This window comes from Lemur catta, chromosome 1 (genome assembly GCF_020740605.2).
Source record: "Lemur catta isolate mLemCat1 chromosome 1, mLemCat1.pri, whole genome shotgun sequence".
In the NCBI taxonomy this organism is placed as follows: domain Eukaryota; kingdom Metazoa; phylum Chordata; class Mammalia; order Primates; family Lemuridae; genus Lemur; species Lemur catta.
Window position 1 is genome coordinate 241,264,628 of NC_059128.1, and position 16,686 is coordinate 241,281,313.

Here is a 16,686-nt window from a genome sequence, read left to right on the forward strand (position 1 = left end):
GCCCAAGCTATCCTACACATACACAGGACAATTCCCAACACCCTGCTACAAGCTGCAGTAAGACCAAGACACAGGTGGTTCACACCTGTAATCCTAGCACTCTGGGATGCTGAAGCCAGAGGATTGCTTGAACTCAGGAGTTCGAGCCCAGCCTAAGAAAGAGCAAAACCCATTCTCTACAAAAAATAGAAAAAATTACCCGGGCATGGTGGCATGTGCCTGTAGTTTCAGCTACCTCGGAGACTGAGGGATAAGGATCGCTTGAGCCAGGAGTTTGAGGTTGCAGTGAGCTACTATGATGCCACTGCACTGTAGCCAGGGTGACAGAATGAGACTCTGTCTCAGAAAAAAAAAAAAAATACCAAGACAAAGTGGACAGTATCCCTCAGCATCTCACCCACACTGTTTACCTAGAAGCGGCCCCACCCTCTCTGGTCACAGACCTAAGGAGCCAGTTTGGGAGTTTAAAGCTGGGCAACACCTCACCCTCAGGCTAAGTTCAGGCTGATGCAATGGCAGCCTTGCCCAGGTGAAGAGGAACAGGGAGCTCAAGCTCTCCTACCTATTCCTGGGACAATTCCCATCACCCTGCTACAAGCTGCAGTGAGACTGAGATGCGAGCTGATGACACTCCACCCAGCATCTTTCCTGCACGCTGTTTGCCTGGAAGAGGCTGCACCCTCTCCAGTCACAGGCCTAAGATGCCATTTTGGGAGTTTAAAGCTGGGCATCCCAGGAAGGAACCTGGGGACAGGGACCTCCCCTCCTCACACCACCCAATGCTGCAGACATAGCCACCTCTACTCCCAGGCTGCAAACTATTGGTACAGGTGTGATGCAGGATGGCCAGATCTAGGCTTGCATGGGGGTACACTCCCACTAGTACTCTGATCACTGTGCCCAGCTCCTGCACAGAGGCTGTGGCTCATTTCCCTTCCTTCATGGATAGAAAGTGTTTCTGCAGCTGTCCCAACATGGGAATCTCAGCCCCTATGTCTCTATATTACTGGATCCACAGCCAATGCTCCTCAGCACCCACTCAGACCACAGCAGTCTTGGAGGACCAGTGGGTCCCAGGAGAACTGTGGGTATCCTGAAGTTTGGGCATTCAGGGTAGGCCACTTCCAGCTCAGAGTACGATATGCAAGAGGGCTCTTTAGGAGAAAGGGGACCAGGGTACAAGTCCCTAACTATTTTGGAATACCTCCCCTTCCCCACCCAAGTCCCACTAGGGTTCCACAGGGGACAGTTAAGCCAGGGGACTTGGGAGGAGCTGCCCTGCCTCTAACAGAGCACCTATCATACCCATGGAGCTTAAGGTGCACTCTCTTCCCTCTAAAAAGCCACAGCAAGCACTTTGGCATTCCCCAAGGACTAAACCTACCAGCTCCCCTGGGGGAGGTCAGGGCTAGCAGTCCTCTCTCCAAGCTGCCTGTCTCTTCCGGAAGGAGCCTACCCTCCCTGGAGGCAAGTCCCTGCCACAACCACACCTCCCCTGCAGGAGCATTTCAGCTACAGCCCACAGCTAGTCTGGTAGCTTTGCACACAGTGGATTGAGCTCCCCCCACCACCTCTGCTGTAGCTGGGTCAGGGTGGGTACTGGGAATCTGGACACTTTTGTGCCTCTGAAGGATAGAGACCACTATCATGGCTGACAGAGGGAAGTGTGAACATTGTGTGCATCCCACAGCTGCCTGCCTCTAATCTCATCATGAGGGGCCCCTCCTGTTGTAGGCTCACAGTGTATGTATACACCCTTCTCCTGCCTAAACATTCTTTCAGAGCAGGAAGTCACCCCACCCATCACTACCACAGCCAGCCGCTGATCTCAGGGAAGCCTGAGGGCAAGTTTTCCAGCTTGGTTTCCATCTGGTCCCCTCCAGGACACAAGGCAAGCCAGGGGCCTGGGATCTGGGGATTACCTAACACAGTCCACCAACGCTGGCACCTGAACACCCTCACAGGGGTCTGAGGTCCAAATGACTGAAATCACCAGCAACATCACAGTGGGCACCTACCTACACAAGCTGAAAGGCAGTGTACCTACCTATCCCTCTCTACACTGAGCAGCAGAGTTCCCAGCAGAGAACAGGTGAACCACAACGTTATCTGTTTTGAGCTGAGGGAAGAGGTTTCAGATGATAAGGAATCAGCATAAGATCTCTAGCAATATGAAAAAATCAGGCTCTCTCGACACCCCCAAAGGCTCACACTAACTCTCTAGCTATAGACTTCAACCAAAAGGAAATGTCAGATTTGACATTTTGAAATGTCAGATACAGAATTCAAAATATGGATCACAAGTAAGTTCAATGGGATCAAGCTTGGTTGAAAACCAAGACAAATAAAAAACAAAAACTCAGGATATGAATGAAAAATTCAGTAAAAAGATAATTTTTTTAAAACACCAAGCTAAGAATCAAATCAAGAACTTAATCCTATTTACAATAGCTGCAAAAATAAAAGGAAAGAAAAAAAAGAAATACCTTGGAATATATTTAACAGAGGGGTTGAAAGATCTCTACAAGGAGAACTAGAAAACACTGATTAAAGAAATTGTAGATGACACAAACAAATGTAAAGCATTCCATGTTCGTGGATTGGAAGAATCAATGTTGTTAAAATGCCCACACTGCCCAAAGTAATCTACAGATTCAATGCAATTCCTATCAAAACACCAATGTCATTTTACACAGAATTAGAAAAAACAACCCTAAAATTCATATGGAGCCAAAAAAGAGCATGAATAGAATCCTAAGCAAAAAGAACAAATCTCGAGGCATCACATTCCCTGACTTCAAATTATACTACCAGGCAATAGTAACTAAAGAAGCATGGTCCTGGTATAAAAGTAGACACACACACCAATAGAATAGAATAGAGAACCCAGAGATAAGACCAAATACCTAAACAGGCAAAAGCATACACTGGGGAAAGGACACCCTATTCAATAAATGGTGGTGAGAGAATTGCATAGCCTCATGCAGAAGAATGAAACTGGATCCCTATCTCTCACTACATACTAAAATTAAGTCAAGATGGATTAAAGACTTCAATGTAAGACCTGAAACTATAAAAATATTAGAAGAAAATATAGTAAAAACTATCTTTGACATTGGCCTAGGAAAAGAATTTATGACTAAGAACCCAAAAGCAAATACGACAAAAACAAAAATAAATAAATGGGGCTTAATTACACTAAAAAGCTTACACACAGCATAAGAAATAATCAACAGAGTAAATAGACAACCTGCAGAATGGTAGGAAATATTCACAAGCTATACATTTGACAAAGGCCTAATATACACAATCTATAAGGAACTGAAACAAATCAACAAGGAAAAAAGAAATAATCCCATTAAAAAGTGGGAAAAGAAATGAGCAGACATTTTTCAAAAGAAGAGAAACAAATGGCCAAGAAACATGAAAAAATGATGAACCTCACTAATCATTAGGGGAATGCAAATTAAAACCACCATGAGATACCACCTTACCCCTGTCAGAATGGCCATTATAAAAAAGTCAAATTATAATAGATGCTGGCCTGAATGCAGAGAGAAAGGAACACTTATACACTGTTGGTAGGCATGTAAATTATTACAACCTCTACGGGAAACAGTATGTAGATTTCTCAAAGAACTAAAAGTATATCTACTGTTTGATCCAGCAATCCCACTACTGGAAATCTACCCAAAGGAAAAGAAGTCATTTTATAAAAAGACACCTCCACCCATATGTTTATCATAGCAGAATTCACAATTGCAAAGATATGGAACCAGCATAAGTGCCCACCCACTGAGGAGTGGATAAAGGCAATGTGGTATACATATACCATAGACTACTACTAAGCCATCAAAAAGAATGACATAATGTCTTTTGCAGCAACAAGGATAGAATTGGTGGCCATTATTCTAAGTGAAATAACCCAGGAACACAAAACCAATTACCACATGATCTCACTTAGAAGTGGGAGCTAAGCAATGGGTATGCGTGGTCATACAGAGTGATTTAGTGGACACTGGAGACTCAGAGGGGGAGGTTGGGGGTGCAGTGTGAAAAATTACCTCTTGGGTACAACGTACACTATTCAAGTGACAGGTATATTAAAAGTGCATACTTCTCCACTATGCAATTCAGCCATGGCACAAAAAACCACTTGTACCTCCTAAATCTATTTAAATAAAAAGAAAAATAAAGAAAAAAAAAGGAAGAGAAAAATTGTTCCCTCTATCGGGAAAGAATACGAATACACAATTCAACACAAGACAAAACTCTAATGATCAATAATTTTATGAAAAGATGTTCAATTCACTAGAAATAAAAAAACTAAGTAAAAACAGATATTTTTCACCTATTTGATTAGAAAAATTAAAAAGATCTATTATATCAAGTGTTGGTCAGGTATAAGGAAACAGGAACATTCATACATTTCTAAAAGTCTAAATTGGCATTGCTACTCTGCCAAGAATTTGACAGTTGAAATTGCACTTACCCCATAATCTAGGAATTCAGTTTGTACTATGTACCCCAGAAAAACGCTCATATACATCCTCTAGTACATGTAAAAAAAAAAAGTTCATTTCTACATTGGCTGCAGTAACATAAAATTGGAAATACTCTGAACATCTATTAATAGAGATATGAGTAAATAACACGATGTAACATACATACAGCAGAATATGACACTACAGTTAAGAGATTTTTTTAAATAAAAGAGGTAGATCTATATTTCACAACATGGATAGATTTTTAAAGCATTAGGTTGAGTCAAAAATGCGCATTAGATAGTGCTGATAAACTTTGATGCAATTTATGTACTGTTTTTAAATATCTGAAAAATAATACTATTCATTGCTCATGTACATACTTGGATATAAAAGTATAAAAGAGACACTGCAAGGATAAACACTAATAATAGTAGTTTTCTGCAGAAGATGAGGGGTAACAGAAGTGAGGGATGTCAAGAGATACTTAGACTATAATATTCTCTTTTATTTAAAAGAAAGAAAAACTTGAAGCAAATGATACAAAATATCAGCTCAGCATAGTTGGAATACAATATTACTTTTGTGCTTTTCACTATTTTTAAAAAGCAATAGACTTTATTTTTGAGAGTAGTTTTAAATTAACATAAAATTGAGCATAAATTTCAGAGTTCCATGTGTCATCTCTGTCCACCCCGCACAGTGTCCCAATTATTAATATCTTGCATTAGTATGGTACATTTGTTTTAATTGATAAACCAATATTTATATTAACAGATTATTATTAACTAAAGACCATAATTTATATCAGAGTTAACTTTAAATAGTTCTGTGGGTTTTAACAAATGCATAATGTCATTTATCCATAATTATACTATATCATACAGAATATGCCATCAAAATCTGTGTTCCATCTATTTATCCCTCTCTCCCTCCCCTGAGCTCCTGGCAACCACTCGTCTTTTTACTATCTGGATAGTTTTGCCTTTTCCAAAATGTCATGTAGTTGGAATCATACAGTATGTAGCTTTTGCACACTGGCTCCTGTCACTTAGCAATATGCTTTTAAGTTTTATCCATGTCTTTTTGTAACTTGAGAGCTCATTTCTTTTTATCACTGAATAATATTCCACTGTATTGATGTACCACAGGGTTTTTAATCCAGTCACCTATTGAAGGACATCTTGGTTGCTTCCATGTTTTGGAATTATGAATAAAGCTGCTATTAATATACCTGTACGGACTTTTAGTGGACATAAGTTCTCAGTTCATTTGAGTAAATATCCAGGAGCACAATTCTGAATCGTAGGGTTATACTATGTTCACATTTGTAAGACACTGCCACACTGTCTTCCAAACTAGCTGTATCATGTTACACTCCCCCTAGCAATGAATGAGAGTTCTTGGTGCTCCACATCCTCACCAGTATTTTGCACTGTCAGTATTTTAATTTTGGCGTTGCTAATTGGCGTATACTGTTATCTCATTGTTTTTTAAATTTGCAATTCCCTGATGACATATGAAGTTGAGCATCCTTTTATATGCTTATTCATCTTCTGTATACATTCTTTGGCAAGGTGTCTGTTCAGATCTTTTGTTTACTTTTTAATTCAGTTGTTTTCTTGTTGTTGAGCTTTAAGAGTTCTGTACATATTAATTTTTTAGATAATAAGTCTTTTATCAGATTTAGGTTTTGCAGATATTTCCCCCAGTCTGTGGTTTGTCTTTTCATTCCCTTAAAGGTATCTTTTGTAGAATAGAAGCTTTTAATTTTAATTAAGTCTAACTTATACATTTATTCTTTCATGAATTATGCTCTTGGTACTATATTTTAAAACCCTTTGCCTACGATAGCCAAGGTTGCCTAGATTTTCTTCTGTTATCTTTTAGAAGTTTGATAGTTTTGTGTCTTACATTTAGGTCTATTATCCATTTTGAGTTAATTTTTATACAAGATGTAAGGCCTATGTCTACATTCATTTTTTTGCATGAGAATGTGATGGTTAATTTTATGTGTTAGCTTGACTGGGTTAAGGGATGCCCAGATAGCAAGCAAAACATTATTTCTGAGTGTGTCTGTGAGGGCATTTCCAGATGAGATTGGCATTTGAATCGGCAGACTAAGTAAAGAAGATTGGATTGGTGGGCATCACTTAATCCATTGAGAGGCCAGATAGAACAAAGAGGTGAAGGAAGGGCAAATTTGCTCTTTCTTCTTGAACTGGGACATCCAATTTCTCCTACCCTAGAATTTAAAGTTCTTCCATGTTCTTGGGCCTTTGGACCCTAAGGCTTATCCCAGCAGGGCTCCCAGTTCTCAGGCTCAGGCCTTCAGACTTGGACTGAATTACATCACCAGCTTTCCTGGGAAGAACTGACATCTTAACAATGTTGATTGTTCCTACGCATAAACATGGAATTGTTCTCCATTTATTTAGATGGTAGATTTCTTGCATAAGAGATTTATAGTTTTCCTCATATAGATTTTGTACTATTTTGTTAGATTTATAATGAAGAATTACTTTTATTTTTTTGGTGCTAATGTCAATGAGGTTTTGTTTTTAATTTCAAACTCCTATTGTTCATTATTAGCATATAGAAAAGCAGTTGACTTTTATATATTCATCTTGTACCTCGAAACTTTGTTATTCTCATTTATTAGTTCCAGGAGGGGTTTTTTGTTGTTGTTGTTGATTCTTTGGGATTTCCTACACAATTAATTATGTAACCTGTGAACAAAGACAGTTTTATTTCTTCCTTCCCAGTCTGTATATTTTTTCTTTTCTTTTCTTGACTTTCTGCCTTAGCTAAGACATGCAGTGTGATGTTGAACAGGAATGATGACAGGGGGCATCCTTGCCTTGTTCCCAGTCTTAAGAGGAAGGCACCTAGGTTCTCACCACTAAAGTATGATGTTAGCTGCAGGTTTTGCAGAGTTATTATCAAGTTGAGGGCATTCTCTATTCCTACTTTCTTGCTTTTCATTGGTTTTGGTTTAATTTCTCTAAAAAAAAAAAAAAAATACCTGGAAGGTGGTTTAGAGCCAGGATAATAAATGACCTTGAATGCCAGGTTAAGAACTTTACATTTTAGTTTATGGACAATAAGAAGCAACTGGATGTTTCTGAGCAAAGAAGGGATGCGACAGAGATATGCATCAGAGCCATTAAGCCATCCCTTAATATAAGAATCTAGTTTCTGTTTGAAGACATCCAGAAAGAGAAATTCCACCAAGTGCCCCAATAACCCATTCTGGTGACAAATTTCACTTTCTGTTAACCTTGCCTTATAGCCAACCTGAATCCCTTGTAGGGCCCAGGAAAGACGCAGAACTTTCATCAGTCTTGAAGAACTGCTTCCATTAAGACATGACTCCCAAACCCAGTATTGCTCTACCCACTCCCAATCCAGAAGAGAAAGCTACTTCACCCTGGTTCAGGGCAGACTCACAGGCACCCAGTGGCCCAGACTAGCTTGCTAAGCAATATACAGCCCGAATGCAGGGACCACACCCGAATCAACAATGCTGACACATCTGTTGGCATCACAACTGCTAAGGGAGAGTGGCTGTTCAAAAGAGCCCTGTGACAACAACACCTGGATGAACCTTTGGCTATCCCTGGGCTATTCACAGACAACACCCTGTATCCCTGTTCTCATGGCCTCACTTTCATTGCCTCTTCCTCACTCACCTTCCTGTCATCCTGCTCTTTCCTTCTCTCTTCTGCCCACGACAACCAATTCTCAGAAGGGTGGCAGGGAGGACTTGGGATTCTAAGCAAATTCCCTACAAGAGCACAGGCACCACCTTGGGAAGGAAAGCCACTCCTAGATCACATTCCAAACTTTGTCTTGGTTTGGATGTCCATGCATAAAGACAGGTGGAAGACAGGGGGTAGTAAATGGGAACCCAGAGAGCCAAGAATAAGAAGGACATGACTTGCCAGCTGGGGCTAATAAATCTCTGAGTTCCTGAAGCTCACAGTTGTACAAACCACACAAGCACCCAGTTCTCCCCACCCCTCAGCTTCCGGTTGCTCAACAGAGGATGTCTTTTCCCCATGGGGCTGCATCATGAAATTCATTCTAACCTGATTATCCTTTAAAAAATTATTCTGGTTCCCCACTTCCTCCTCACCCCGCCCACATCAGCTGCCAAAACACACATAAATGCGATTTGATCTAGGCTCTTTTGCCTCCAGGCAGACTCAGGTGTGGGGCCAGGGTTTGGGCCTCTGTATTTTCCCCACTATTATCAGTCCAACTCACATCTAGTGCTGGCGAAGCCCAGCATAATTAACCACAGGCCCTCACCTGGCATCAGAAGGGACAGTGGGAGACATCAGAGAAAGGGGGTCATTTTTAACCTAAGGAAGGTTGGCATGCCGTGGGAGAGGCTTTTGGCAAATTTCTGGCTTTGTTGAGGGGAAATTCAGTTTTCCTTAGAATAAATGCCTCTAAGAGATATGCATGGAAGTAACTAGTGCTATTGCCTGTCTGCTTGCTCATTCATTCCCTCTTTCCTCCATCAATCCATCCATGCTTTCAATAAATGTCTACTAAACAACTATGATGTGCCAGGTACAGTCCTAGCCACTGGGGACATGAGACAGACAATTGCCTGGTCTCATGGAATTTATCTTTTAGAGTAAGAAACAGACCACAGACAAGAATTCTAGCATGCTTAGCAGCATCCCTGGCTTCTATCCACTAGATGCTGGCAGTACGTTTCCCCAGCTGTGACAACTGAAAATATCTACAGATATTGACACAACCACACTCCCTTCCTCTATTAAGAAATATTGGTCTAGGAGATCCTTGGTCAAATTCCCTTGACATCAAAACAATTTTTTCTTTTCTCTTAAGAAAAAGAACTCTATAACAAATTCAGCTATTAACTATTGTTCAAAGTGAGTCCAGTCAAAATTATTTGCACTTTTTAAAGAAAGATCAAGCACATATTATAGCAACTAATAGAACAAACAAAGCACCATTTGGTAAAAAGAAATGATCTTTGCACAATTCCCATGAAAAACCTTTTATACAAAGATCATTCAAGTTTGCTATTTAATAATTACTATGAAGGATAAAGGGACCTGGCATTAAATAAGCAGACATGAGATCACTTATGAATGGATGTCATCGCTGCTGATTATATTTGCCCTAGGTACAATCATAAAAGTCTAAACACCTCCCCCTTTTGACATAGTGCTCTGTGCCCACTCTCAAATAGAAGTGGGGTTGTGGAAAGGTGGGGGTCATGTTCAAATCCAACTTGTGAAAAATAAATAAATCACATAATAAAGTCTGACACCAGTGTGGTGATAGCTGAACATCATGCAATTCTGATTGTGGGAGAAGAAGAAAAGTCGAGAGAATAGCTTTGGTCCCTCAGTCTCTTGGTGTCAGGAATTATATGTTTCATTGTTTATTTTATTTATTTATTTTTATTTCAGCTTATTATGGGGATACAAAAGTCATTGTTTATTTTTAATGAATTTTTTAAAAATAGACCCAACCTAGGAAATTGTGACTCCTGATTTTGGCAACTGCCTATGATAAGTAAACAAACAAGATAATGTCAGCTAGTGACAAAATGACCCAGCACAACATGGAAGAGAGCTCAGGCTCAGCTTGAGGGCGCAGGACAGTGGTTCCACCTTGAAAGTGCTAAGCTGAGCAGAAGGATCGAGACTATGGCAGCAAGTGCATCTGTGAGCTGAGTCACTGGCCAGGTGTTGCCCTCCAGGACAGCTGGTTGTATTGGCTTTGATTCCCAGAAGAGGTAGCTAAGCTTAGAGACATTTGGTGAATAGTCCCAGCCAGTAAGTGACAGAGGGCAACACAGAAACCCAGCTCTCTGTACTAGAGGACAGTGTATTTTCTACAACACCAAATACCCCTGGTTTAGTTTCCTATTGCTGGTCTAACAAATTACAACTAATTACAACTCAAACTTATTATCTTACAGTTCTGGAGGTCAGAAGTGTGAAATGGGTCTCACTGAGGTGAAATCGAGGTGTTGGCAGGGCCATCTCCTTCTAGGGGCTCCAGGAGATGATCCCTGTCCTTGTCTTTTCCAGCTCTAGAAGCTTCCTGTGTCGTGGGCTCCAGACCCCTGCCTGCACCTTCGAGGCCAGCAGCACAGCATCTCCAAGTCTCTCTCCCTGGCTCCAACCCCCATTCTCCCGAGTCTGATCCTCCTGCCTTGCTCTTATGAGGACCCTTGGGATTACCCTGGGCCACCCTGAATAATCCAGGTCAATCTCCATGTCCCCAAACCCAGAACGTAATCATGCCTGCAAAATCCTTTTGACCATGTAAGGTAACATATTCTCGGTTTCCAGAAATTAGGGCATGGACACCTGTTAGGTCCATTATTCAGCTTACCACAACCCCCTTAGGAATACCACTAAGAAGCAGGACCTCTGACAATCATGAAAATAAGAAATCTAAAAATTGCAAACAGATAGAGGGGAAGAAGGGAACAGGAACAAACAAAGCCTCCGTAGACTCTCGGGTTCCGAGTCAGCGCGGGAGACAGAAGAGCATAGCGTTGTCCGGTTCTCAAGCCTGGCTGCACATCAGAATCCCTCCAAGAGCCCATGACAACTACCAGGGTCTGGGCCTGACCCCTCCAGATCCTGCTGCAATTAGTATGGGTGGGCCAGGTATCATTTTTAAATTACTCCTAGGGGATTGTTAAGAGCCCAGATTCTAGAATCAGACAACTCGAATACAAAGACCATTATGGGTTTGACCTGGGGCATTTTATTTAACTTTGCCTCAGTTTCTTCTAAAAATGGGAATGATGGCATTATTAATAATAAAACTACCTTATAGAGCTAAAGAAAGCAGACATAATACAAGTAAGGTTCTTGCCACATAGTAGGCATTGCCTAATGTCACAGATTGTCTTTGCTTCACATGCCACAAAGGTCCCCAGAGAGGTGTCTTATTCGTCCCCAGGCAGGACCCAAAGGAGCCCTGTGTCCAGGGCGTGAGGGAGGGAGGAGCCCCACTGAGCTCGGCCTCCCCACCCCGCCCTGCTGCGAGGGCTCCGAGGTGCTCCCTGCAACATGCCAGGAGAAGGGGAGCAGTCCGGTCAGAGTCGCACGTCTCCTCGCGCTGGGGTGTACAGACAGGGCAGGGTGTGAGAGGAAATGATCAGAAAGGCTGGAGCTGGGGGTGGAAAAGGTGTGGTGTGCGATGTGGACGTGAGGAATGCTAAGAGCCATCTGATAGTGATCAAGCCTTCCCTGTCTCTAGAGCAGCGATTCTCAGCCGGGCTGCCTATGTGAAACACCTGGGGAAGCATGAAATACAACCGCGCTGTCTGCTCCCCAGACCTATCAAATCGGAATCTCTGGGTGTGAGGCCTGGGAATATTTCTGTGTCTCTCGTAAGCCCTCCGGGTGATTCTAGTCAACTGGAACTGAAAGCTCTGGGCCCGGTCTCGCAGCTGGTGCCTGAGCTTGGCTGGCCTTGCCAACTGCCCCAGTAAGTGAAGGGAGGGAGGGGAGAGAGGGCCCATAATGACCTGGTTCCTAGTATGTGCCAAGACATTTTACGTGCACCAATTAATTTCATCCTCATAATTATTATCCCCATTTCAAATACAATAATAAAGAGCTGCATTTCACAGGGATTATAATGAGACTCACGATAGTGGTGTGACAGAACCAAGACTCAACCCTAAGTCTACATCCAAAAGGGACAAAGGAAGAAAAATGACATTTATTGAGCACCCAGTTCTCGAAGAGCTGTCTAGAATGCTCTCAATTCCATGAGGAGTGTTTTTCTCCCCATTTTACATTGAAAGGATCCAGAGACTTAGAAAGGTTAAAAACCTTGCCCAGGTCAAATAGCTTATAATTGGCAAAGCTGGGTCTGAACTCAGGCCTGTCCGTCTCCAAAGCTCCGTCTTCTTTCTTGTCATTTCCACCCTTATCCATGCCCCAAAAACTAACAGTAAGAACCCTAACAAGAACAATGAACAATACCAAATGCGGACTCTGTATCAAACACTGTACTGACAGTTTTCTATGCATTATCCAAGGAAAAATCAAGAAAAAGGATTGTGGCTAAAGACAAAACAGTGAGTTGTTTAGACACAGGTTACTCAGTGTATGGTGTCCGGGTCAGCAGCTTCACCTGGGAGGGTTAGATCTCAGAATCTGTATTTTAAAAGATCCCCAGGTAACTCCTAAGCACCCTAAAGTTGGAGAAGCCTGCTGTAGGTGATGTTTGGTTTGCTTTTTATCTTTCCAAAGAGTTGTTTTGGTAATGTGTAGGGATGGCCTAAGAGTCTCCACTTACCAGACCTTACAAGGCACCAGTAAAAGATACACAAGGAGGCAACTGCCTCTGTTCTGTCGTTTGAGATGATGTCAGGGAGGGGAGGAGGCCCCCAAATACCCTTTCATGAATACTCTTTTTCTTTGAGTGTTCCAGGGTGTTGGTCTTTAGGCACAAGTTTTAGACTCTAAATACACTGAGTGGGAGTCACTCCTTAATAAGATGAATTATGCTAAATGTGAGACTAGCTAATAGCCCTATGAAAACAAGCAAGAGATAAGCAATATTTCCCAAATTCGAGCAACATGTAGAACTTTTAAAGAGGAAAAAAGAATTCTTTCAGAGCCAATATGTTGACTTAAATTGCTTCTGTTATAAACTTTCTTAAACAGTAAAAATATTTAGACAACTATAAAAATGAAACAAATTTATTATAAGCAAAACTATAAACCAACACAAATCAAATAAACTAATGCAAATCAAATATAATATAATATAGAAGATGATTTTTGCTAAAATAAATTGCCTTTCACAGCATGACTATGGCACTGAAGGCTACAGTGTATTTTCTGTTTGTCCAAAATATGTATGTTGTTGTGTGACCTAAATTGATTAAATTTCTGTTCAAACTAAAATCCACTGAAAGGTCGTTTGGCATATTAAGACCATCCTCTTTATTTAGTAACCCTTGATAATTATTAATAAAGCAATGCTACTGGCCACCATCATTATCCTAAATACAAATGCGAACTCCAGCCCTGAGATCATTGGTTGAACCTTGATATAAGATACTCATCTAACCTTAAACAGATACAAGTAGACCTACCATTTGATCCAGCAATCCCATTATTGGGCATCTACCCAAAAGAACAAAACACATTCTATAAAAAAGACATTTTGCAGTCGAGTGTTTATAGCAGCACGATTCAAAATTGCAAAGATGTGGAAACAACCCAAGTGCCCATCAGTACATGAGTGGATTAATAAAATGTGGTATATGTATACCATGGAGTACTACTCAGCTATAAGAAACAATGTTGATATAGCACCTCTTGTATTTTCCTGGACAAAGCTAGAACCCATTCTACTAAGTGAAGTATCCCAAGAATGGAAAAATAAGCACCACATGTACTCACCATCAAATTGGTTTCACTGATCATCACCTAAGAGCACATTTAGGAATAACATTAATCAGGTGTTGGGCAGATGTGTGTGGGGGGAGGGGATGGGTGTATACATACATAATGAGTGCGATGCCCACTGTCTAGGGGATGGACACACTTGAAATTCTGATTCGGGGGGGGCGGGGGAAGCGCAATACATGTAAACTTTTGTACCCCCATAATATGCTGAAATTTAAAAAAAAAGATGCTCATCTAGATGATCCAGACATGCTTATAATATTTCTTGATCATTATCCAGGTAAATGCAGAGTTAGACTATTAGAAAGCTTACAGACCTCTCTCTGTCTCTCCCTTTCTGTCTAGTCCATAGCACTTATGATTTCTGCACTACGCACTTATGAAATGCTTTATATACAATGGCTCATCTTATCTACCCAACTCCCAGGGGTACAAATTACTACTGGCCTCCTGGTATTAAGTGATTAGGAAACTAAAGCTTAGAAAAGGTAAATAATTTATATGGAAAAGGTTCCCACAGCTAGTTTAATGGCAGAGCTGGGATTTGAAGTTGGGGTCAGACTGACTCCAGAACCTATGCTCCTGCTAATGTGCTCTCACCCTTCCCTGGGAGACAGCGCCCTCAGTGTTTGAAGGACAATGAGAGCTCGAGCATGCCTGGCCCAGAGGGTGATGCAGGAAAGGAGTAGAGATATAGGAAGATGGCTGGAGGGGAGGCTTTAGAGGGTCTCAGCAAAAGAGGTTGGCTTTAGGTCGTGCTCCTCTGAAAACTGTCCCATTACCTGTAGAAGGAAAAGGTAAGCGTGAAAAGTGAGAGAGGTGCAGCAGCTCCCAGCAGAGTGCTCCTCTGTAAGCAGCAGGTGCTAGTAAAAGCCTTGGAGCAAGGAAGTTACATGGGCTAAATGGTATTTCAGAAAGATCAATTTGGCAGCCATGCACAGATTATATGAAAGGGAGAAAGAGGCTGGGGGCAAGGAAACTAGTTAAGAGGCTATTGCAGACACTCATTTCTGAGATGATGACTGTGAGGCAGAGCAGGGTGGTGGGAAGAGGGAATAAAGGGACAAATGTGAGTGTTACTCACTACCCACCATGAAGGAACAACAGATCTGCCCTGGGGACCTGCATGGTCAAGGCTGTGGTCAATGATGGTTCTGAGACAGGAAGAAGAAAGGAGAAAGGCACTTCTGGATCCAGCACTTGTCACATCCCTGCACCCACAGGCCCTGCCTGTCTCCCTACACCACAACCTCCACGAAGTTAGGAACCCTTCTTGGGTCTGTGAGACCCACAGTTTTCCCCACGGCTTTTCAACAGACTTTGTTTTGAGGGGACTCATTAAGTATTCACCGACAGGCTGTTTCCTCTGCCTAGAATGCTGTGTCCCCACCTTTGGCTAGAAACTCTGTGTAAGAAGAGCCTCCCTCAGGGCTCAGCACAAATGTCTCTTCTTCAGAGAGGCCTTCCTTTGCCAGCTAATCTAATTAGGCCTTCCTGTTGTCATCTGCATAGAAATCTGTCTTCATGATATGTATTATAATGTATAATTTTATATTTGTTATTTTTAAATGTTTTTTTTAATTACATAAGCCATCTTAAATGTTTAGTAGCCGTAGTTTTGAAAGTAAGAAGAAAATGGTGTAAGCTTAATAATATATCTTATTTAACCAAATATATCAAAATATTATTTAAACATGTGCTCAATGGCAAAAAATTATTAATGTAACAGTTTATGTTCCTTTTTTTTTTATTTTGGTACTGAGTCAACATCTCCAAACTTCTATGGAAAATAAGAACACAGACTAGGAATTTCAAAGCACGACTTCATCACTTACAAGACATTGCAGGAAGGGAGGAGAGCTCACCAGTCAGCAACTGAAGACCACCTCAGAAACACATCAAAGACTGGCTCTTTATAAGAAAAGCCTCCACAGACTCAAAAAACCTCTAATCTCCTATATCATGCCCTGGAATGGTATGGGAACAAGGCAGAGTGTTAACTACGCCAACTTCTATGTGTATTTTACATCCATAACACACCTCAGTTAGTACTAGCCACGTTTCAAACATTCAATGGCCACAAGTGGTTGGTGGCTACCATATTGGACAAGGTAGATCTTTCAGGATGCCTGACATATATTACTTACCTAATAAAGAGCTCATGAAAGAAAAAGAGATGGGGGAAAGATTGAAAGAAGCAAAAGAGAAAGTTAGAAAAAAGATAGATGGGAAGGAAAGAGAAACTAATATCTGCTGAGTACTGACTATGTTAGAGTCTTTCATCTATCAACACATTATGTAATCTAATTCTCATATCAACCCTGGGAAGGTAGGTATTCTTAGAATCACCTTTATAAATGAGGACACTGGTTAGAAGATTTCATGTCACTTTCCCAGGATCATGCTGTCTTCCAAATGGAGGATGCAGAATGCGATCTCCCCCACCATCCTCCTGCACTCACAGAAGCCATGCATAACAACCTTAGTCAAGCCAGAATGCCATCAAGATTCTCTCTCCTCCAGGTGAAACTTTCCAGGGCTCCTATAATATATTGTTTTGAATCCCACAGACACTCTCCTTCCAAAGTATGCTCTGACCACTATAGGCCACTGTGAGAGTCTCCTCTCCTCCAGTGATCCTCATCTCATTTGCTTCTGCTGCCCAATAGGGCTCTGCTATGACCAAACCAAATGGAGGCCCTTGAAGTTTCCCTAACATGCTAAGCTCTCTAACATGCCTCCCTAGCTCTTTACAGTTTTCC

At 41.5% G+C, this 16,686-nt stretch overlaps 1 protein-coding gene across 1 annotated transcript in view; it reads right to left on the reverse strand.

Moving 5' to 3' along the window:
- The window catches only part of LOC123648890 (transmembrane protein 45A-like), a 35,161-nt gene extending 22,722 nt beyond the window's left edge, over window positions 1–12,439 (reverse strand). The window contains exon 1 of the mRNA XM_045566829.1: window positions 12,299–12,439. Coding sequence (XP_045422785.1) covers window positions 12,299–12,439 — 141 coding nt within the window. The remainder of the gene's footprint in view (window positions 1–12,298) is intronic.
- Between the last annotated feature and the right edge of the window lie 4,247 nt (window positions 12,440–16,686).